Consider the following 23,137-nt stretch of genomic DNA (forward strand, 5'->3'; position numbering starts at 1 on the left):
GATTTTATTTATTTTCATTATTACAATTATTGTTATTCTTATTAATGATGATGAATGATATTGAAATGATAGAGTGATGCCATCCGCTTAAAAATATATTATGAGATTTAAAAAAAAAACAAAAAGCATATGAATTTCATTGACAGTTTTCATTATGAGCCAGAAAAAAAAAGATAACTTGCGATTGCCCAAGCCAAATCTCTTCGAAACAAAAAAAATTGACCAAGAATCCAGTATCTAATGAAGTATACTGTATAGTCAATAGAGTTACATTTAAAGTGGATCACACCACACAGTACTTGCAGTTCAGCGCACAGATTCACCTATCCATAATTTTTTGGGCGAATCCATTGTACTCTTATTTTGTATCGTCCGCAATAAAGAATGATGTTGAAATGAAGACATTTTGAAAGTCACAAACGGCTGGGCCACTTGTGCTCGGCTCATTTAAGTCAACTTGTCGGAAAGTGTATAAATTCAGGGGCGAATTGCGTTAAGCTGTTGCAAAACAACTATTTAACATAAAGTGATGAGCTGACAAGTGAAGACATCATGTAAAAATAGAACAAAGAGTAATTTCATGCCATCCTATTTTTAACGTTATTTTGTCCAACAGGGCGAAAGTGGGCCACGGGCTCCTCTCAGGCCAGTACTCCAAACCACCCATGAAATCTGAGATCATTGAACAGGTGATGAAAGAAGAATACAAGGTATTGAACTGGGTATGTTCAGCTCCACAACTGGCCACGTAGCCCGCTCAAGCATGCTACTAGCCAGTTCCAGCCAACAAACAAACAAAAACGTTTCACTCAAATACTATGCGTGAACTATCATGCAGGTTGGTGTTTGTGATGCAAAGGCCGAGCGACACAAACTATTGCATGATTTGAAGAATGTGCTTGGACCGTCTTTCTCTCAGTCTGAAAATAGATGCTGGCTGCAATGCCACATTTGCAGCTCCAAGCGCTTCTGAAGACAGCTGCCACAGTTACACTCGCAGCAGCACTTTCTTTTCTTTCTTTCTGTTTTCTTTATTTTGCCTTTTAATTGTTTCTTGCAGTTTCTGAGTGTTTTTTTTTCAGGTACAAACCAGTGCTTGGTTGATTTCAATGGGAAAATTGAATGACAAGCTTGCTCACAGAACAAATTCAACTCGATAGTCAAACTACCAATTCGAACTGAATGGTTACGCACATTTAAATCAACATTACAGTGTAGTAAAAAAAGAAGTTTTCGTATCGCAATATTGAGGGGCAAACGTCACAATTATTTTTATCATTATAAGAAACATTACGAGAATTGACAAAAAAATGTACTCGGCTTTACTACAGCGTGTCTGTTGTCTCCTGGATAAAATGTGTGGCAATGTGTCCTCAGTCATTCCAGCTAATATGTTCATTGTGGCATTTTCTTTTTTTTTTTTGGCACTTTTCCATTCTACTGCTTTGACGTGGCAGATTAATCACCACAAAAAGACTCCGAATTGTATCCCAGGATATAATCACAATTACATTTGAAACACTTGGTAAATGTTCCATACTACTTTTTGCACACTTCAGCAAATCGTTATCTTCCCAAACACATTCCTCTTGGCTGTCGGGACGCGAAAAGCCATTAAAGTGTTATGGAAGCCAGTGAGCTGGAAACAAATTTGCTGTAAGCCTCATCAGCCTTAGTAATTGATGGCTCAAAGTGAGGGTCATCCTCCACATGTGATGGTATAGATCAGGTCTGGACATGTCATGGCAGCTGGGTGAGACAGTGTGGCTGTCAGCATTGGCTATTGGAATGTAAATTTAGCATTAGTTTTTATTTTTTAACAGTTCGCATCAATCCCAGAAATTGAATTTGTGTAAATGTTGCCGTTAAGTGTTTATTCACTTCCTACAATACGCACTTCTGTTATGAATTTAGAGTGATTGCCTCTTTGAAATGATGCCGTTTTTGTGTGTGTGTGTGTGTGTGTGTGTGTGTGTGTTTGCCGTCACGCTATAACAATCAGTATAATTCGACTGAGAGGAAGCAATCAGGCTTGGTGCATGGTCCTGTTCAGTCACTTTGGGTAATGCTGATTGTTTTTCTCCCAGCACCAACAGAAAGGCATCTCCCCTCGGATGTTGAAGGCTCTGGTCAGCCGGGGACATCCCGAGTTTTCCTCCAACAGACAACAGGATGCACAAGAGTTCTTCCTGCATATGATCAACCTAGTGGAGGTGATTTGAATTTAACCTTCCACATCCACTCTTGACACCTTTTAATTATGCCCTTGACTCACCTGGGACCTGAACAAATAAATGCTTTATTGATCGCTTTCCCATAATTTTCACCTTAGTCGAACTAGAAGATTCCAAATATAGGATGAGTTTGGAATGTATACTTATAATCCCAAAAGAAGACATTCACATCATGATTTATCATAATGAGAATGACCTTTCTCATAACAATATTAGTCAGTGGAACTGCTGGAAAATACAACATTAAAACAGCTTTTCCAAATCATCAATATTTCTTATATGTCTGCAGAGGAATAGTACAAGCTCGGAGAATCCAAGTGACGCCTTCCGTTTCTTGACGGAGGAGCGGATCCAATGCTGCCAGACACGCCGGGTTAGATATACCCAACGAGTAGACTACTGCGTCCAGCTGCCGGCCCCCATCGAAGCCGCAACCAATCGAGGTAAAGAAGACCTTAAATCAGACAAGAATATGTAGTGAGTTCAATTCAAGAGCCACCGTATTTACAAAAAGCCATTGGTGCCTTGAGGCAGGAGTTGAATTTGAAAAAAAATATTCGGAACTCAAACACTCATCGCAAATTCTTTTAGTTTCATGGTCAAATAAGTTTTTAATTATTCTTTTTAGTTATTCTTTTTAGTTATTGTTGACCTGTGCATCACTTTAGCGTCAACTTTTGCTGTCTTTAAAATGTGCTATATATATAAATTGGTATGGCTTCTTTCCCCCTAGAAATGCATAGAAATGACATCAATCCACCCCGCCTAAAAAATAGAAAACACATGGCAATGATAATTGATCACAGAGGATAAAGAATGTCCTTACATGCACTTTTGCAAAGTAAAGATTTTGAGACATTTGAAAGTAAAGAAAAAGTCCCTTTCTGAAATTACCCAAGTTGATTTTGACAAAAGACCTTAATCAAAGGCAGACATCTCTTAACAATTAGCAATAGTTGATTTTAAATGAGATTATTAACTATAAAAAAATTATAATTATACCTAACTCTGTATCCTTTTTAACGTCAACAAAAGAAAAAAAAAAGCAATCTCAATCAACTTTCAACAACTGATCATTATTTTTTACAGCATTTATATGGGTTAAAGCTTAATCTAAGACAGAAAAAAATAACCAAGTGCATCAAAATGCCTGAAAGTAAAATTAAAAAAAAAAAGGTGGAAATTAGTTTTTTATTGCAATTTTACATCACATCACAAAAACAAAGCCTATTTCTGAGTGTCATCTGCGCTATTGTCTATATGTGACCAGGCTTTTTTTTTTTTTTCATCACAACTGAATGTTTCAAAACCTTCGGCCAAATTGGAGATTTGCCCAAAACCTCTGGTTTGACGGTTGCATGTAACCGGCTTAAACTGGAGATTTGCGTCATCGGTCTACTCTTTTTTTTTTTTTTTTTTTCTTCTTCTTCTTCCCCGCCAAAGACGCAGCTACCGATGACATCAAAGGTGAAAGTTCTTTCTGATTGGACATGTCAGAGGCGGAGGTTCTTTCTCATTGGACATTTTGCGACACTACTGCTGCCTAGTGACTTGGCATGCTTGTAAATGAATGAAAGCACACTTTGCTGGATTTGTATAGATGCAATTTCTTTAAATAAAGAACAACAAGGAGGAGACTATGCGAGGTTAAATAAGCTGATCACGTGTAGACAAGGCTTTTTAGGTAGCTCTAATAAACATAAATTGAAAAGCAAACAACTTCTTTAGCAAACTATGGTTTCATCTGTATTTATATTATAGCATACAGTTTCAAAGTTGCTAACGTTAATCTTTTCACCCCGCCAGAGGAGCTGTTGGCATACGAGGCCAAGCGGAGGGAAGCTGAAGAGAACATGAGAGCGCCCCCCGAGCCGGTGAGGGCTCGCATCCCTTTCACCGCCTGCTTGCAGGCCTTTGCTGAGCCGGAGAACGTGCCTGACTTCTGGAGTTCGGCGTTGCAGGCCAAATCTGCTGGAGTCAAGTAAGTGTAAGGGAAATTCAGTATGAGTATAACATTTTAGTGTTCAGTGACCACCTGGCTTTGGTTTTAACAGAGGCCCTTTCATCGAACATACATGGGAACTCTCTGTGCAGCTAGAATGACGACCTTGACAGATAAGAGTTCAACAAAGATAAATTGTACTATGGTTTTTGCCTCCCTTCTCATTTTAATTCTTATTCTGGGGGTTGTTTTCATCTTGTCGGCCTTCACTCCCGTGTGAATGAATGAGAATCTTACACACTCTTTTGCATACCACTTTGCTGTTCTGTTAAACTTGCAAATTTGAAGCTTCAAATAAAAGAAAGGCAAAGGGACAATTTCTCTTTTCAGACTATTTTACTAATCTCACCCAAAAAATCTTGAACAATTCCACAACATAAGGTACTGTCATATTACATCTTCAGTTTACCACACTTGAACTTTTGTCACTTTTCCCCTCAGAACGTCCCGCTTTGCCTCGTTTCCAGAATATCTAGCAGTCCAAATCAAGAAATTCACATTTGGAGTTGACTGGGTGCCAAAGAAACTAGGTAAGTTTTCCTTATTTGCATTCCTGTTTGGTCCTCCAGCTTCATTTCTTACCAGGAAGTCAAACTCACATTTTTATTGTTGTGGTTCTGTCCTATGCCTCTGTGCATAAAAATGTGGGAGCAATTGCATTGAACTGGTCCGAAAAAATGCGTACTTAGTAAAAAAAAAACCCCAGTATATTTGTCCTTTCATTCATGCCAGTGACTTTTAGTGACAGGCAGAACAATAAAATGCATTTCCACTAGGTGGCAGATAGGTCATAGTTAACCTGTGTATCCAGCTTCTGTTCGCTGAGGTGAACAGAATAAGAATTTTACTGTGTGGTTTTGTGTTATACATGCGACAGTAATTCTCTACAATCTTACAGTTTTATGAGCACTTCATTTGTTGTCTTCATTTTACTGTTAGTTCAATGACACAACTGCCATTGCACTTAACATATAAACAATTATACTGGTTCATAACAGCTGTAATATACTGTACTGTATAACAATCCATCTTCTACCGTGCTTACCATGAGGTGTGTTTTTTTTTCCTTGCACTTGGCCACTATGCTGCAAAACCAAAACATAGTAGAGTAAAAATTTAAATACATTTTTGGGTCCGAGATAGGCAGCTGCAAATGCAGAATGCAATGAAGATAGCCCGACGTGTTTACCGCCTTTGTCATTGTTATACTGTGTAAATCGTCCATGAGAGGGCAGCAGTGACCTTTGATTCATAAAGTACAGCTACACATGGTACGAATACGCTGCGGAAATTAAAGTACCGGTTGCTTTGCCGTTTACTTTTAAGATATTTTAAAATATGCACGGTGAGCTAAAGTTTATCTAGCTCACAATCCAAAGGTTCTAAGTTAAAATCGCCGTTCTTCCTGTGTGGAATTTGCATGTTCTGTTTGTGTTTGTTTTCTCCAAAAAATCCGGTTTACTCCCACATACCCAAAACACCCTTTGGGGCCTATTTGGGTGCAGAGCGCCCCCACCAACAATATTTGTCCCAGGCGGCCATGGCATGCTATTATAATATTTTAAAAAAAAGATCATCATCATGATTCAATCAATTAAAAGGCACTGTTTGTTTTAATGTCAGTAAAACACCTGCTTTTGGCTCTATTCAATCTGCGGCCTTCGTTATGTGGCCAGCAGCATTGAACGACATCATTAAGGTTGGCGTGGCCAACTTGAGAAGCACGGCTCACCAGTGAGACGTTTTACTTCCTGGTTAGAAATGTCAGAACCATACCATTCATGTTTAATAAAAAATTAAAACGACAAATATATATATATATATATATATATATATATATATATATATATATATATATATAATTATTTTTTTTATTTCATTTAAAATACCAATATGAAATATTTTTTCAGCCAAGTACCCCCTAAACAGCGCAAAGCAGTATTGGATTAAAAAAAAATAAAGTAGAGTGCTATGCCACTCATGCCTGTTTTGAAACAACATTTGTAGTGGTATCGCTGCATGTTTTTTATTCTGTCACTCAAATAGATATTTTCAATACCACGATCTGTAACAGAAAATTGTGTTGCCGATGACAATGTGCATCTGTCTGAAACCCAAACAAAATAAAGGCACTCAACATTTTGCAAAAGGAGTTGCTATCACACGATTTCATTAATAATTTGTTCCATTTAATTTGCTCTAAATTTGAAAAGAAAAATATACAGCTGCAATGTGGGCATTAAATTAATATTGCTAATACCTGAACAAACCATGTTAAAATCTCATTTACCCCCTCTAGTGCCTTCACTTACCCCCAGGGGTAGACGTACCTCCATTTGAGGTGTGATGCCCAATTCAGATTAGGTTTTTTTTTGTGTGTTAAATCCGACCTTTTTATGTACTTGTTTACATTCGAAAACAAATAACTCCACACATGGCACATGCAAGAGCTCAAAGCATGACTTTGGGTGACGTGCAACGCCCAACCCCACAAACCTTTCCCCACCCTGGCCCTCTTGGACCTTTGATGATGTATAGGTCAGATGTGTGCATGTCAGCGTTCAAACTGCTGATGTAGCCGCACACACATCTGATTTATACCCACACATGAAAGAGGCCCAGGTTGGCTTAAATCAAAATTGCACTTTTCATGAATCACAACACATGAAAACAAACTTACGTGCTGCATCGAGGCAAAAAAAGAGTTGCAGGGTAAAGTAATGTAGTCTACTTTCTGTCATCAAAATAGCAGTTGGGCCACGGGGCAAGTCCCATCGGATCCGCTGGTACGCCGGGTGAGGTGGAGCCATTCTACCAAATTTACAAACACCGAACTAGACATGCCTGAAAATTAAAACATGCTCATTTTTACGCTAAATGCAGTTTACTCTCTGGGACCAAAATTTTTAGTGCTTCATTGAGCGTTCTAAATTACCAACTAAAAGTTGGTGTGATTGTGAGTAGATGCTAACTTGGCTATACTGTATGTGAAGCAAAGTCAGCTATGTCTAATGAAGAAAAGCACTCAAGATAGATGTCCAAAAAATCCTTCCTTTCTGTTTGACATTATCAACAGAAAAGATGATTTGATATTTCAGTAAAAATCTTTCAACCGTGGTTTGTGTGTAGATCTGGGCATTGATGTTCCCGAGTTTCTGGATCTGAGTCGTCTGAGAGCCACGGGGCTGCAGCCGGGTGAAGAGGAGCTTCCTGACCTCATGCCGCCTATCGTGCTGCCGGAAGACACCAGAGGTATTCTAATACACACATTGCAGAGTTTTGCAACTACAGAGCCAAGGTTATATGACTTACAATACCCCGCTGAACCGTGTACTATGCTCGATGTGGCTCTAGAAATCATCTGGGATGACTCATAGAAACAAATATGCCAAGGTTAGCACATGTAACACTTTTTAATTCATCCACAATGTCCATTATAATTTTGGGGGAAAATGTTCTCTCATCAGAAAGCCTCCCATTGTCCCCTGTTTTAGAATGGCCACAAGCTCCTCTGACTCTCCCCCAGTGCTCACAGGCACTATTTGCTTTTTGTACATGGGTACTACAAAGGAAAGTGGCACCTTTGACAACTCTGTGTTTTCACGCTTTTATTTTATTCTTTTCCACAAAAGGCTATTGTTTTCCCTGAGCATTGTTTATGCTCTTTTTCGCTCTGACATGTATGTCATCTTATTGGGAGCACATTGCAGGTGGTGCATGGCAGCATTTTCATTTTTTTTCATAGTAGATAAAGCCAATAAATATTAGCAATATTATCAATCCTCTCATAAGTTTAACATTATGCCTGGATATCAAAGTTATGTATAAGAGGCAAGTATATGATATATATATATATTTGGCTCATATTTTGAGTCAAAGCCATTGGTGAGCACAGCATCAATTGCTCTTGTGTGATATTGCTTAGTTTTTCTTAGTTGTTTTATTTATTACTAAATAATACCAAATAAACACCAATAATTGTTAAAAGGCATTAATCATGGTGAAAATGTTTAAATACTCTACACTGAAAAAAAACAATAGAATTGATCAAATAATAAATAGAATCAATAAAACATTGAATTACAGCCTTACAGCCTTCAATGCAAGTTTGAACTAGGGTGACAACCAGTGATCAATTTAATAACAGATTAATCTGTTTATTATTTTGTTGGTGAATTGCATTCATGCATCTATTTTCAATAGACGCTTATCCTTACTATTGTCGCTGGCTTGCTGGTGCCTATCCCAGCTGTCTTCAGGCATTAGGCAAGGGACACCCTGAACTGCTTGCCAGCCAATTGCAGGGCACATACATAAAAAAAAAAATGCTTTCCGTCCCTTTCTTCCGAAAATTATTTTAAATTGACAGTGCACAAAAATAAATGAATTATGTGCCAGTTAATTGTTTGGACCTGTCAGAAAATAGGCAAAAATGTTGGTCATGATTTCCAAAGTAAAAGCCATACTTCTATTTAGATTCAACACAAAGCTTCTCAATCTGCTTTTATGAAAGACTGAAAAAATCGGATATTTACCAAAATATCCAAACAATTTATCATTGATCAGAAATAATAAATTTATAGGGTAACCAATTAATTTCCAATGAATCGTTGCAACTTAGATTCACCCAAGATTTGTTAGAGGTTTGAAGCATATGAAGAGTGCATGAAAAGATTTAAGCATCAGAAAAAGTAAAATGGTAAAAAGATTTTGGAACATTTATTATTTAACCTAGTCCTCGTCATGGGCTGAACACTTGCTCCGATGGTGCGGAGATGCTTTTATCCCAGTGTCGAAGAACTCTTTTATTTGTGACTCGCACCAATGCTTCTTAAAAACGACGCTTCAAACTTTTCATAGACCCCTCGTATTTTTCGAGGAAATTTTGGTTGACTTTGTTGGCCTTTGGAGGTTCACACCACTCATAATAATCCTCTTGGAGTTACAGTTGTTGTCATTGCTGTATAATCAGCGCGCAATACATTTGCACACCGTCTGTTTCCAAATTGACATTGCATTGTCTGCTGGAAAATGTGCCTGCGGTGCTTTCCACGGCTTGTGATTTTAATAACAGCATTGTTCCTGGAGTTGCTTGAAAAGTTCAGCTACATCTTCTGCTCAATGTCCACATAAATATTTCAGCAGGCACAGCGTGTTCAGAATGCTCTCGCGCTTTGAACGCTATCTCCAAGAAGGACTCGCGCAAACACACAGCATCATGTCTTTTGTGTACCCAATCATGTGCTGCGCATGCACTGACATTGCCGACAGAATTTTGCATTCATGTTTTGTCTGAGGGTCGGACACCAGTGCACCGCCTGCTATCTCCGGCTCCATGCGCACCTTGAAACGCGCCTTGATGTGACATGCCCATGCTAGTGCAGTTGCTTATCTATCTCTGACAGCAGCACTTTTATTTAAAAAGACCCACGCATGAAAATATCTGTATTGCCCATTTGTTTATTGGATTATATTTTGAACTTCCCATAAACCTACCTCATTCACACCATATAAACATCAAAGATTGATTTTAACTAGCCATTGACAGCTATTAAACTCAAAACTCCGTTTTAATAAGGGTGGCAAAGAACGAGGTTTCCAATTTACAATTGACCTTTTTGCCAAAGACTTTGAACATTGCCTCCACTTAGTGCATATCATTTTTTAGTTGACATCGACTTGACTATGACCTGACATTTCCAACCATTGAACAAATCAGCCTTTCTTAGATACCTTATAAAATGGTACATTATTTGTCACCCCAAACTTTCTCTCTCACCCCACAGAATCTTATTGTGGTTTGAGCAAAAAGACAAAAAGAGGTTAGAAAGAACAAATTGTTCTTTTTCATCACTATTGCCGAGTTCTTTAATCCTCGTTTGTATGATGACTTACGTCTACTGCAAATGATCCACTGGCCCGGTTGTCCTCAGGTCGGCGCGAGCAGTGATTAATCATGTTGACCCTACTGTCTCTCCCGCTCCCCAGGACTCCTGCGCCTCATTGAGCACAAATGTTTGCCTTATAACCTGTTTTATACACTGTTTTCTTCCTGGTACTGCCCACATAAAAGTGGCAGTGAGGTCAAGAAACGTTGAATGTTTTGCAAAAAATAAATGTATTAGAACAATGCAAATATAATGTAATCACAACATCCTTGTTAAGAAGAGAAATTATTACCATATTCATTTTGTGAATAGTCCACCTTTATTAGTGAAAAAAAAAACCCTCAAAACATACTGAAGTTATCTGTGTACAAATCATTTTAGTCAAATGGGTGCCCGATTCTCAGTTCCCTGTATTCATTTTATTTGGACATTTGAGACCACAATAATTACTATCGCGCTGTAACAACAACATGCTAGCAATAGATCGTCAAGATTACCAAACAGCAAGTAGTGTAATGTCACACTGCCATACCAATATTGTGTCAAAAAGGCACATTCCAAAGTTATATTTTGATGTACAGTACATGAGTAACTCCATGACATTCTCATTTAAAAACTAAAAAAGGTTTTCAAAGAAAATTGTTAAGATTACAGGCAATATTTTTGGTAAGTCTCAAATAATAATACTGTACTTGTAATAATACTAATTTGAAGTAAGGTAATCAGGGTACTGTAAATACATAAGTGTATCACTGTGTGCACTCATTATATACTGTATGTATTAATTTTGAATTTTAGGGCCTGACAGAATAATCGGCCTTTCAAACTTTGTCCAAATTATAATTGGCCAAATGGCAGATATTTACGTTTTTATTTTTTATTTATTTATTTTTGAAAAATGTATTTAGTGTTGTGCCCTATCCATCTATAGTAATTGTATACAAGTAACAATTCACTGCGGTCATAAATCATTACCATAACCTTGTATCTTAATTTTATAGCATGGATTTCTCTTATTCTGTTGACCTGCCATTCAAAATAAAGCACATTTTTCAAACAATGCTTAGGTGAGCAATAAAGGAGAGTGTGCAATGAATTAACCTGGATTTCACTATTTTACATACAACCTAATGCTACAGGTTGTTAAAAAAAATCACAGTACAACATAAATCAAACATGAATGTGTTAAATATGGTGCACATTCAATTACTTGCAACGCAAACACATATGGCAAGGATTAATGGCTTTATACCTTCATTAATTAAATGCAATGCATCACACAATGTGTTCTGGAAACCTAAGAAGGAGTTTTAAAATAATTTTTCTGTTGACCTTGCGTCCACAAGTAATATGAAACTTTTTTTCCCCATTATATCCTTTTTTAATTGATTGTCCAATCAGTCGCTAAAAAGTACTTTTTTTCGATCAAGCATCGACATTGTTCTTAAAAAATCCTGACCAGTCCATCCCTTGTTTATTTATGTTTTACCTCATCTATAAATGACATGATCCATCCTTTATTTTCTAAATCAAGTGTTTGCCTACACCTGCTTTAGATGATCAGTGATGTTTAAGTCTCACCCATTTTCTATGTCTACTTTGGCGTAAACGCCATATCTTGTTTTCCATGGTTTTTCCAGAAAATTCAGCTTGAATTCTAAACTGCACCTCTTTGTGCATTTGCCTTCAGATTTGTCATTTCATTATAAATCAAACATGATATCCGAGCATCGGAATGTTTAGGGTAGCTGGTGGATTCAGCTGCGATCTTATCAATGGAGGCTGTGGAGCATTGTGTTCCCGTTCATTTATTCAATCCATGTATTTGTAATCACTTTCTAGACAAAGGCATGCAAGCGCACACGTATATGAACGCAGTGTGTGATTCATCCCTTTCTCCTCTGTTCCAGATAACTCCATGAGCTCCCTAGATTGTGAGTATATTGCCTCTCCTTTCATTAACATGATGACACAAAGAGCCAAAGCACTGAGAGCGCATGCCTGAGCAGGTGCACAACACTTTCTTGTTTGCGTACGCACGCCATGATACATGGTCCTGCGCTGAAGAAACATCCCCAGGGCTCATTGTCTTCCGGTCTCTTTGCTTAATGAGGCCCAAAGAGAGAGAGGGAGAGGCAGCGGCTGGTTGCTATGACGCCAGCACACGTGAATGAGCAAATTTGCGCACGCGTATGTGTGCGCGCGTACTTTTAAGTTATTGATGGCGGCTCTCTGTTGTGTCCCCTAGCTCCGGAAATAGATGAGGCAGCAGTAATGCAGCTGGCAGAGATGGGCTTCCCACTTGAGGCCTGCAGAAAGGCCGTCTACTACACTGGCAACATGGGGCCCGAGATGGCCTTCAACTGGATCATAGCCCACATGGAGGAGCCGGGTAAGAACGTTGAGCGACAAGGTCACTCCGCTCAAAGTGCTGAAAACAACCCCTGGCCAAAAATATCCATATTAATCACCAGTCTCTAAGGGTGTTCATGCAGTTGTTTAAATTTTGCAGAAAAAAAAAAAAGCAGATCACAGACATGACACAAAAAAACTAAATTTGCTGGCTTTAAGAAACACTGAAAGAAAAAAAATAGATCCGGTAGTCAATACGTTTTTTAGACCTGGCACAAAGGAAAAAATATAGAATTGCTTTTTCCCTTTGAGGGAACAACCCCCCCCAATAATAGAACACTAACGTACCACGAGTACGCACTTTGTCGCACCACCTCAAGCTTTTCTAACAGCTGGCAATCTCAGAGGCATAGACTTAATGAGTTCAAACAGTACTCCTCATCAATCTGTATACAACTTTCTCTGGTTGCTTTTGCCAGATCAGCTTTGCAGGTTGGAGCCTTGCCATGGACCATTTTCTGCAACTTCCACCACAGTTTTCAATTGGATTGAGATCAGGCCATGACATTATTCACCTTATGTGTCTTTCTTCAAAAAATGTTTTCACAATTTTTACTCTATGGCAAGAAGCATCGCCACATTGTCATCCTGGACATTATTTCATAGAATATCAGAATCAGAATATTTAGAATATATAAATCAGAATCTGATGGTATGATAACCATGAGCAAAATTGTCACGGTTTTGCATTATCCCAGTATTGAAATTACATCTTCGAAACATGCAATATTAAAAACCTTTTGGGTTGATAGCCATTTTATTACATGATAAGAAACAGCTTAATTTTTAAACAAAATATAATACATAATAGAGCATTTGTTACAGTACTAATAATAATCATTTACCATGCTAAATTAAAATAAAGGGTTAGGGTTAAGGTTGTAAATAAAATCAAAACAAACTTTCAGTGAGCAACACGAGTTTTGCCTACTGATAAATGAATTCTTTCCAAAAATGTGAGAATCTCTTGAATCTTTCAAAATATTTGCGAATCTGTTGCACAAATGAAAAAGATGAATATAAGTATATCATTAGAAAAAAAAAAAACAGCTTTGAAATACACTTAAATTAAATTTTTGATAAGATTATTTGATTGATGGAATAATTGTAATAATAATAATCATATCCAAAAACAGTGATTGTGACAGCTACTACTATAGTACTACTACTTCTTTACTTGTGTAACACCCCACTTTATAATGTAATGCAGATTGCTCTCAAATGTTTCTCTTTGTAAAATCTAGGATTCAGTTCATCAAAATGCTATTAGTCTATTGTATGAGTAGCAACGGATGGCTGCACAGGCTAATAGTTTTTTTTTTTTTTTCTGCCATCAAGTGAAAGCACAATTTATTGCTCTGCCTGTCACTATACGTATGTCACAAGACCGATGAGCAAAAATACAGTCGTTATAGTAAACAAATAATCATATTTTGATCAATTGAGTAAAATGGGATACTTTCTTGCTGTCTTCCAAGAACTTTAATCTCAATGATTGGCTTTGATCATTTTGATTTGAAATGAAGCAACTCCAGAGGTCACGATTGCATATTTTCATAGTTTTTCCATGGAATGTCAGAGTTGCTCTTTTTCTGGGGTGGAGGCGGTGTCTCTACGAATCTTCCAAAAGCACTTGTACAGCGACTCTGTCAGCTCTTCCACCTCCTTGAGGATGCAGGCGTGAAGAAGTAACACACACAGACAAGGCACTGTTATTGGTATGGGGCCTTTTAAACTCAAAGGTAATTCGAAGTGAGAGACGAGTCAAATCTTGGCCGGATCAGGACAGCTTTTGTGTACTCTGGTCGTTTATCGGGGCGCGTGTATTGCTGACACCACCATCAAAGCTGTCAGTGCTTTGCAGCTGAGATGTTCCAGTGAGGCCCTAACTTGTGTCACTTTTATTACTCTTGTTGCAATGGTAAAAGGCCTCAAGTGTGCACATGGAGGAGACTAGCTTCTTGCTTTTAAGCTTAAAGCAGAGGTCCCCCAACCGCGGGTCCGCAGGTGGCTGCAAGTTGTGCTTGCTTTGTACAAAAGTTGTCACTTATGATAATATGCCCCAAATTACTGTAGTTCGTTGTGGTTACTTGTGACTGTGGATAACATGCTAGCTAATGTTAGTTCTTATCTTAAGCATGTTATACAGTGCCGCCTTGTATTCGTTTAGCGCGTTAGTTTTTTTCGTTTGGGTCGGCCATTGACATTTTACTTTGTGCTCGCTTGGGTTCTACCCGGGGACCCCGGCTTTCTTCCACTCTCCGAAAACATGCATGGTAGGTGTATTGGGCACTCTAAATTGTCCTTAGGTGTGATTGGCTGCTTGAATGGTTGTTCGTCCCTGTGTGGCCTACAATTGGCTGGCAACCAGTTGCAGGTTGTCGATGTGGCCGGTCACAAACTGTGTTTGACACCCCAGCTTTAAGCTAAAACAATGGCTCCAATATGTACACTGTCAACAATGCTGTGAGTAATGCACATTAAGGGAGAAGGAGAAGTTGAGTGGAAACAAGCAGTTTAACAGCCATTTAACTCCTCTTGCAAACACGTGCCGTATATTTAGTCACCTCTTCCTGGCTGCCAGACAACACATTGAGTGGCAATAGCAAGTGCACAAAACAAGGAGATAAAGGCATTAGCGGGTAGATAAGGAGTTTGCCTTTTTCTTTTATGGCAGCGAGATTAATGAGGGCTGTTTATGGCCATTCGTAATTACAGTCGCAGTGTCCTTGCTGAAGGGCCACTTCACTTTGATTTTAGTCTCACAGAAGTGCCACATAAATAAATGAATGATTCAGTTTTGCATATAAAGATGCTTTATTTATACATTCATTAATGTACATACTGTACTAAAGAATTCCTACACTATATTGTATTTCACCTACATCGCCCCAATATTTCACTTTTTTTTTGTTTTTTGCGCAACATATTTACTACTCTATAGCCACTGCGAATGTGGGTTTTGTTTATTTTTTTGTTTTTGGTGATATCTGTGAAAATGGGAATGTGGAAAGTTTTCTTGGAGGAGTGGGAATGGATCATGGAATTTTCAATTTAATCGAGAATATTACTATTGATCGGTCTCAAGTAAATTGAGTCAACAAAGCGTCCTTTTTTTTTTTTCTACAGACTTTGCGGAGCCTCTCACGCTGCCCTCCATGCTGGGCCTGGGCCCTTCAGGCAGTGCGGACGGCCCCATGGGTGCCAGCCCGCTGGACAATTCACCCCCAGAGGAGAGCATCGGAATCCTCACTTCCATGGGTTTCCCTCGCACGCACACCATCCAGGCACTCAAAGCTACGGTCAGTTGGGTGTTCGCTGCAATCGGATGTTTGCCAATGCATTTTCCATGATGAATGTATTGCTTTGGGTCTGCCTTGTGGCATGCTGGTGTCAAGGAAATATAGGTATCCTTAGTGCAGGGCTTCTCATTTATTTTTTTGCAAAACCCCCCCAGGATAGAGGAAACATCCCCGTCCCCCTACACACACATACACACACCCACTTGCCACGGTGACTGTAAATAAGATCGTTTATTACAATATTGTGTAAGTACAGTGGGCCCCCGGTTTACGAGATTAGTCCTTTCCGCGGTTGGGATTGTAACACAAATTCGCCATTTGGCGGGCAATACAAACTTGTTAATTCACTAATGCATGTAAAACCCCAGGTAAAAACATTAAAATTGTATGTACATATTAAAAATGGTATCAAAATAGTATACTGTAGTGAGTGTTAAGTATATATTATACATACAATATACAACGTAATTTAACCCCCATTCTTTTTGGTTTATTCAAGATTTCATAATCTGATAGATGTACAGTAGTTATTTATGTTTAACGCACTGATGGATATATTCTGTTTGATTTTGAAATGTTTGACTGCATATGAATGCATCACATTACCAGCTAACTGGAAACTTGTGCCGTATCATACAATGACAGCGCAATTGAACCATGTTTTTTTATTTTTTTAGCATCCTTGCTCAATGATTGAAAAAAAAAAAAGATTTTAATGACAGTGTGTTGATGTCGGTGGCTCTGTAATGGCAATAAAAACCAGGTTGCTAGTACTCAAGCTCGCCACTCCGACCCTACTACAGCATTTCTGTGCATGTGTTATTTGGCGTGTTTATTTTGAAGTTGGCCTTCGCAACTTTTGTGGATGGTACACATGTGACATGATGTATGTTCCTTTTTTGACAGTGCACATGGCGTAAATATAAATATGAATGTTGTCACATCCATGTAAGGACTAATTAAAACATACTTGTGCCGTGCAACTGGATAAAATGTAAAATGGATAAATGGTAAATCTGTCAGTGTCACTCCCTGGAAGAAATTTGTGGGAGCGGCGGGCAGAAATATAGAGGAAACACTGAAATTACGCCATATACTTTTGTCAAACTCGTTTGAACTAGTGTTTATATAATAAAATATGCATGTGCTTCCGGAGGCGACTCACAAATAAGACCAAGAAATTTCAGGGGTTCGACTTTGGAGCGTTCACTATAATAATAATAATAGCAGTGGGTTGTTATTAAGGCATTGAAATAGAGCCAAAGCATACTTGTTTGTCATCTAGCGTTCCCAGTATGAGCACACAAATAAACACATATTGCTTTTAATTAACGAGTAGCTGGAGGGGGGCTCTCACCACTGAGGTTATTTATAGCCCAATATAAGGAGGAGGTACTCGCTCCTACCCCACCACCCAATCTCACTGACCCCACTACGCCATCTCACACACCTCCCTCATGCTCTCTGTGGATGCGCAGTCTCCAGAAATCACGCATCTATTTCGGATCCTCGTAAAACTTCCTTGGGAGGTGCTTAAGCGTTGATGGAATGTTTAGGATTAGTTGATTTTTGTGAAGGTGGTACCTAAGGTTGGACAATGGGAAGGAAAGCAAAGTACTTCATTCGATTAGCCTACATGAAATCCAGTGGGAAAAAGATGATGTCTAGGAATTTTTGTTTTATTTTATTATTGTGCCTGAGAATAAGCAGTTTGGGAAATGAATGAAAAAATATATTATTGTGGTTGGTGTTTGTATTGAGGAGTAACTGCATTTCATCATTGTAGTTTGATAACATTATTGGGCTTAAGTATTACAAGTAAGACTCAATAGTGAGTCTGCCTCACAGTAGCGAAGTTCCGGGTGTGAAAGGTTCAGGATCAAACCCGAGTCATCTTTGTAATGGATCCCATTAAATGTGCTGGCATACTCTATGTTATGACCATTGACTGCATACATTAAATTCCATCAAAAAGTATCTTAAAAAAGTATATTTTATATTCAGTATATTTTAAAAGTCTCTCTGTCCTCATTTTGAAGAACAACAACCTTGAGCGAGCGCTGGATTGGATCTTCACCCACCCGGAGGAGGAGGAGAGCGACGGCCTTTCAAACATGGCTGACACGGAGCCCAATGACAACACTTTCTCCAACGCCAACTCACACAGTGATTCCACATTGTCTCCAGACAGAGAAGCAACGGGACCCCGCGTCAAAGACGGACCGGGACGTGAGTCAATAACTGTCTTTGTACTACCACATCTCCTTTCAGTTTGTATGAATGTATGAATTTTAATCTTAATTCACATTCATATGAACTCATTCACTACTATTGATGACTATGGACATCAACTCTCATTTTAATTGGGCTGGCAGTGAATGAGTGAAGTAGCTTACAAACTGCATTATGGAAGTATTAGTGTGTGCCTATTTTTATTTTATTATACTTTTAGGGTAGACCTGGTTGCCACTCAGTCCAATAACGGCGATGATTATATGATAAAAAGTTTTAAAAAGTTAATCAATTTGTGTTCATATGTTGTACAGTAACGTTTCCACTGGTGCAAATATTTATAAAATGAAAAGTCTTGAAAGCATTAAGACTGCATAAAAATATTTTTTTCATTCTAGTTGTTTGTGTGGAGGGCTCCGAAAAGACATTATTTCCGTAGTAAATGATGTGCTAAATAGCAGAGGTCCCCAACTGTCCGGTCGTGGATCAACTGGTTCCGGGCTGCATGGGCCGCACATTATATGATGACGCTTGAAACTGATTTAGTTCATCCTTAACAGTTCACTTTGTTTTTTTTGACGCCACCTCTGGCCGCTGTTGATATTACATTTTGTAGCAAGGAAGGCTTGAGTTAAAAGCAGTCACTTTCGGTCATGCACCGGTTGTTCTGTCTCTGTGAAATCTGGCCCACGAGTGTCTGAAAGATGTACCTTTTTTTGTAAGAATTTTGTTATTTATCATAATACACCCCAAATTTGTTTGTTTGTTGATCCAACAACTTGTGACTATAGATGACATGCTAGTTGCGAGGAAACACACTATTCAAATGAATTAATTTTGCTTGCCTTTTTTCTAAACTGTGTCAAATTTTCTTCCCTTAGGTTATGAGCTTTTTGCCCTCATCAGTCACATGGGAGCATCCACGATGTCTGGACACTATGTTTGTCACATTAAAAAAGAAGGCAGGTGAGTTGACAGACAATACATTCTTTAAAATGTACTTGTATTGATAGCAACATCATTTATTATTATTTTTATTCTTCTTCTTCTAATATTTTTTTTTTCACAAAATTGATAATTGTCTTACTTTTGACAATAGCTAATCTGCCTCCACATCATTTGTTTTCTCACTGCTCTTCTGTGGTGCTGTTAATGTTCTAATTTTTCAAGAAACTCATGTTTGTTAATATTTTATTGATTCTAATATTACCTGTATATAATGCAAGGTGACTTTAATGTTAAACGATGGATTTTATTACGATGCCCCTTCAGTAGCAACAACAATTCAACATTTTTGGGACAAGATGCCACACATGTATAGCCAACTAAATGTTAATGCAGAAAAATACATTTTCGCAGTCCATCAGACAATGTGACATCATTGGATCTAGGCGTGTGACGATAACCAGACTGTCAATATAGTTTGTTTTTTTTTCCCTCCCACTTTGTCCGGCTGAACGGGCAACTGTGTCATGTAGCTCTCATTGTGTATCACGTGTGAGTCCTCCTCTGCTGCAGCATCCAATCACATTGTCATTTTTCTGGTTTGTCGGCTTCCGTATCACTGTAAGTTTGCTACTGTGGGTTACGCGGAAAACATGTTATCAAATTCTACTTTCACGGAGTGAATTAGGTGATATTGCACAAGATAGGATTTGCAGTCTATCAAGCTAAAGTGTGGATCAAGAAGGTGAACCAAATTGGACTTTTGCTTCCGCCCAAACAAAGGGCGTGGGAAACATTTTCGGCAAGCAGGGGAGAGAGCGTGCAAGCTTGTTTGTGTGTGTGTGTGTGTGTGTGTGTGTGTGTGTGTGTTGGAGGGGGGGGTTTTAACGTAAAATGACAGAATCCACATTGTACTATTAATTGAAACACACAGTAGTTGGATGATTTATTTGTTTTTTTTTTTTTAATAGTTGTTATCTTATACTGTGCTCATATTTCAGTTAAAATTGCGATTAGAAAGAATTTATGCATTTGTTTATTTGTGAGCAAAACCCATGTTGCTCACTGAAGGGTTGTTTTGATTTTATTTACATATTTATTTTAATTTAGCTGGGTAAATGTTTGTTCTTGTGACAAATGCCGTATTACATATTTTGTCACAGATAAAAATGTTTTTATGATGTAGAAACATAGCAATTCAACAAAAAGATATCACGATACTGTGATACCGCGATACTGTGATATTTTTACTCAAGCTCATCTGATATCTTCCCATGCCTAATTAGTGTATGAAATTATTTTGGGATAATTAATTGGGTTGTTCACAGAATTGTTCACAGGTGCTTTTGTACAATTATCCCAAGGATTAAGAATTATAGTTCACACTTAATGCATGCTGTTTATTGTCTGGATGGACCTTTTTCCTCTCTCACATATTTCAAGGCACCACAGCATTTAGCTGTGTATTTGCATAAAAACAACCAAAAGTGCATATTCCCCAACGACCCTTTTTGAAGAACCCGATACGATGACCTCTTTGTGCAGGTGGGTGATCTACAACGACCACAAAGTGTGTTTATCAGAAAGGCCTCCAAAAGACTTGGGCTACATCTACTTTTACCGTCGGCTGTCAAGCAGTTAAAGTTAGCAGGCATCAGCCCCCCGAACCAATGAACCACTGTCATCCACCTGGGAGAATGGCTCCCAACAGTTCCCACAGCCTCAGCGGTAACCGTGGAAACATCACCTCACACCATCCAACTGCCTTAGCCATGAGGTCAGTGAGGAGCAACTCTTGTTTGCAAAGGGAAAGTGCTTTGTGCTCTTTTTGTGTTTTGTGATGTTGAATGTGCTTGTTGTTGTTGTTGTTGTTGTCTCCAGTCAGTACATAGGGACATGTGCAATGTTCTGCCCACAAAGTAACGTAACATCTTACAGTATCTCACTGGTACCTCTTAGATGCCTTCAGATAGCCTGTCTGTATTTTCCAAAAGATGCATTTCGTAAATGTATTTTAAGAAGTCAAGGTGCTGCCAGTGCTTTAACACCAGCATGCTCTGAGATGTAAAAAATGTGCAATTGGTGCATTTCCTTTTTATTTCCGATAGTGGGAAATGAGGTTTTTTTTCTCATCTTTGAAATTGAATGCACCACGTGCATCCTTGCAATATTTGGACACTGGACAAAGGATGTTTTTTTTTTTTTTGTGGCTTCAAAGTAGCTCAACCCTGACCCAGTTTAATAATGATGGCTTGCCACACACACAGTTTTCACTATTGAGGATTTTCCTTGACTAAAAGCACTTTTTAATTTGAACAACGGTATTTTGCACCCCATGCACAATGCCGACATTCAGTCTAGTATCATACTGCAATGAACGCTAGAAGCGACATTGAGCTTCTTGCTACCATACTTTCGATGTCTTTTAATACAGATAAAGCCAGTGCCTCTGCAGAATAAACAAGAAAATCAAAGTTTTTTTTTCTATAGTACCTGCAACTAACTTTTATTCCTTTCATCTATGCAGCTCATCAGTGTGCATATCCAAAGCAATACACACTACAACCAAACCTACTGGATTGCATAGACACCAGTTTTTAGGTAAACTTAAAAATTCGCAGTTTATTGACCGCATCCTGAAAAAATAAGTTTGTAATTACGTATAGATGCCACAAGATAGCAGCGAAGCGGGACATGTCAAGTGAAAATTCTCACTGAACTTTGACGTTGCTCAATATTTTGTATTTCTCAAATGGTGTCCTCTGTACTAAAATAAACTAGACTTATCACCTGGTGTGGCCATGTCAATACAGAAATGCCACAATCTTTTTTTTTTCCCCACTAGGAATAAGTAGCAACCGCTAGCTAGAATTGTCGTAGTCGTCATGACACACCGGCAGAACAGATATGACATTTGTAAAACATAATGAAAATGTCCCCGCCTTTCCCCTGGTCCCCCGTATAGTGATACAGTTGTCTTTGGAGGTTGTATTAAAATCATAACAGATGAGGGCGGAGTCTGTATAAAAGCAGATTTCGAACTACTGGAACGAGGGTGTAAAATCTCGTATCAAGTTGATGATTCTAGAACGTTGCACGGCGGCAAAATAAACTAGCCTTCCCCTAATAGACCTCTCTGCGGTTTCGTAAAAAGCGGTATCATGCGCTACATGACAGTATTTCACACCTCATCTCCTCATTAAGGGGAGTTCTGTTGATTTTTTTCCTGCGCTCAATATTCCAGACTTGAAATGAATTTTCCTTGAGAGGAAATAGACACCCAAACGTTGCTTAGTTTACCGTAGTATCTCAGGTCTCTGGCGCGTCTCTTCACGAGGGCCAACGTAATAATTCAAATAGCAGTGCTTCCCCTCATCAACGCCGTGCCTACAAGGTCCCCAAGCAAGTCGAAATGCAGTATATCTCAATGTAACCCTTATCTGTGTGATTCCCGAGGCGGCGAGGAAATGATCAAACATCTCTATGCAAATCGTGGCTGGCGTTTTGCATCCAATGTCAAACGGAAGCTTCTCATGTGATCAGCGGCCGGCTAATGAAGTCATCTCCGCTGTCGGGTGCGGAACGTCTTCTGATCTCGTATCGTCGTGTAATATTCTGTTCATCTCCATGCGGCCGTTCATGTTATCGCGCATATACGTTCTGTCTGAGCTTTCCCTTCCAGCTGTTGTTCGAGATACGGTTCAGTTCGTCATCGCTCCTAGCATGTGCACTAAACGTTGCCATTTTAGTCATTTGGATTGTAAGATTGTACTCTGCCGGGCTTTCTTTTTACGTAACTGAATGTTCAAGTGCTTCTTTGTCGCCTTTTTTGGAAACAGATTTGTGCCGATTCGTTGAGTTTTCCTCAAGAGATTGTTTAATGTTGACTTTTGAAATGTATGCGTTTATCCAAATATGGCTTTGCCGTACGTGAATAGAGTCATGCCAGTATGCTCAATGGCTGTGTTTACTTACGATGTTTGGATAATTTAATAAACAACACTTTGTCCAAAGTCCGGTTTTGTCTATCTTTTGTTTGCACTTTGTTGAAAAATGAAGCACAGGTTTGTCATCCATCGGGCGTGATCGATCCAAAGAACACAAAGACACACGCACATGGAA

At 38.7% G+C, this 23,137-nt stretch overlaps 1 protein-coding gene across 4 annotated transcripts in view; it reads left to right on the forward strand.

The window, feature by feature from the left end:
- usp13 (ubiquitin specific peptidase 13) overlaps positions 1 to 23,040 on the forward strand; it is a 39,662-nt gene extending 16,622 nt beyond the window's left edge. Inside the window, exons 10-21 of one of the 4 annotated variants that reach the window (XM_088425334.1) lie at positions 617 to 722; positions 2,088 to 2,213; positions 2,524 to 2,677; positions 4,041 to 4,215; positions 4,678 to 4,766; positions 7,366 to 7,488; positions 12,035 to 12,058; positions 12,373 to 12,516; positions 15,666 to 15,838; positions 17,878 to 18,067; positions 18,952 to 19,036; positions 20,561 to 23,040. In XM_088425334.1, the coding sequence (XP_088281460.1) occupies positions 617 to 722; positions 2,088 to 2,213; positions 2,524 to 2,677; positions 4,041 to 4,215; positions 4,678 to 4,766; positions 7,366 to 7,488; positions 12,035 to 12,058; positions 12,373 to 12,516; positions 15,666 to 15,838; positions 17,878 to 18,067; positions 18,952 to 19,036; positions 20,561 to 20,657 (1,486 nt within the window). In that variant the 3' untranslated portion in view covers positions 20,658 to 23,040. The remainder of the gene's footprint in view (positions 1 to 616; positions 723 to 2,087; positions 2,214 to 2,523; positions 2,678 to 4,040; positions 4,216 to 4,677; positions 4,767 to 7,365; positions 7,489 to 12,034; positions 12,059 to 12,372; positions 12,517 to 15,665; positions 15,839 to 17,877; positions 18,068 to 18,951; positions 19,037 to 20,560) is intronic. The other 3 variants (XM_088425335.1, XM_088425336.1, XM_088425337.1) reach the window with 3 other exon arrangements.
- Positions 23,041 to 23,137: the final 97 nt, after the last annotated feature.

Source organism: Hippichthys cyanospilos, chromosome 10, assembly GCF_059441005.1.
Source record: "Hippichthys cyanospilos isolate Australia breed blue-spotted pipefish chromosome 10, RoL_Hcya_1.0, whole genome shotgun sequence".
Classification (NCBI taxonomy): Eukaryota; Metazoa; Chordata; class Actinopteri; order Syngnathiformes; family Syngnathidae; genus Hippichthys; species Hippichthys cyanospilos.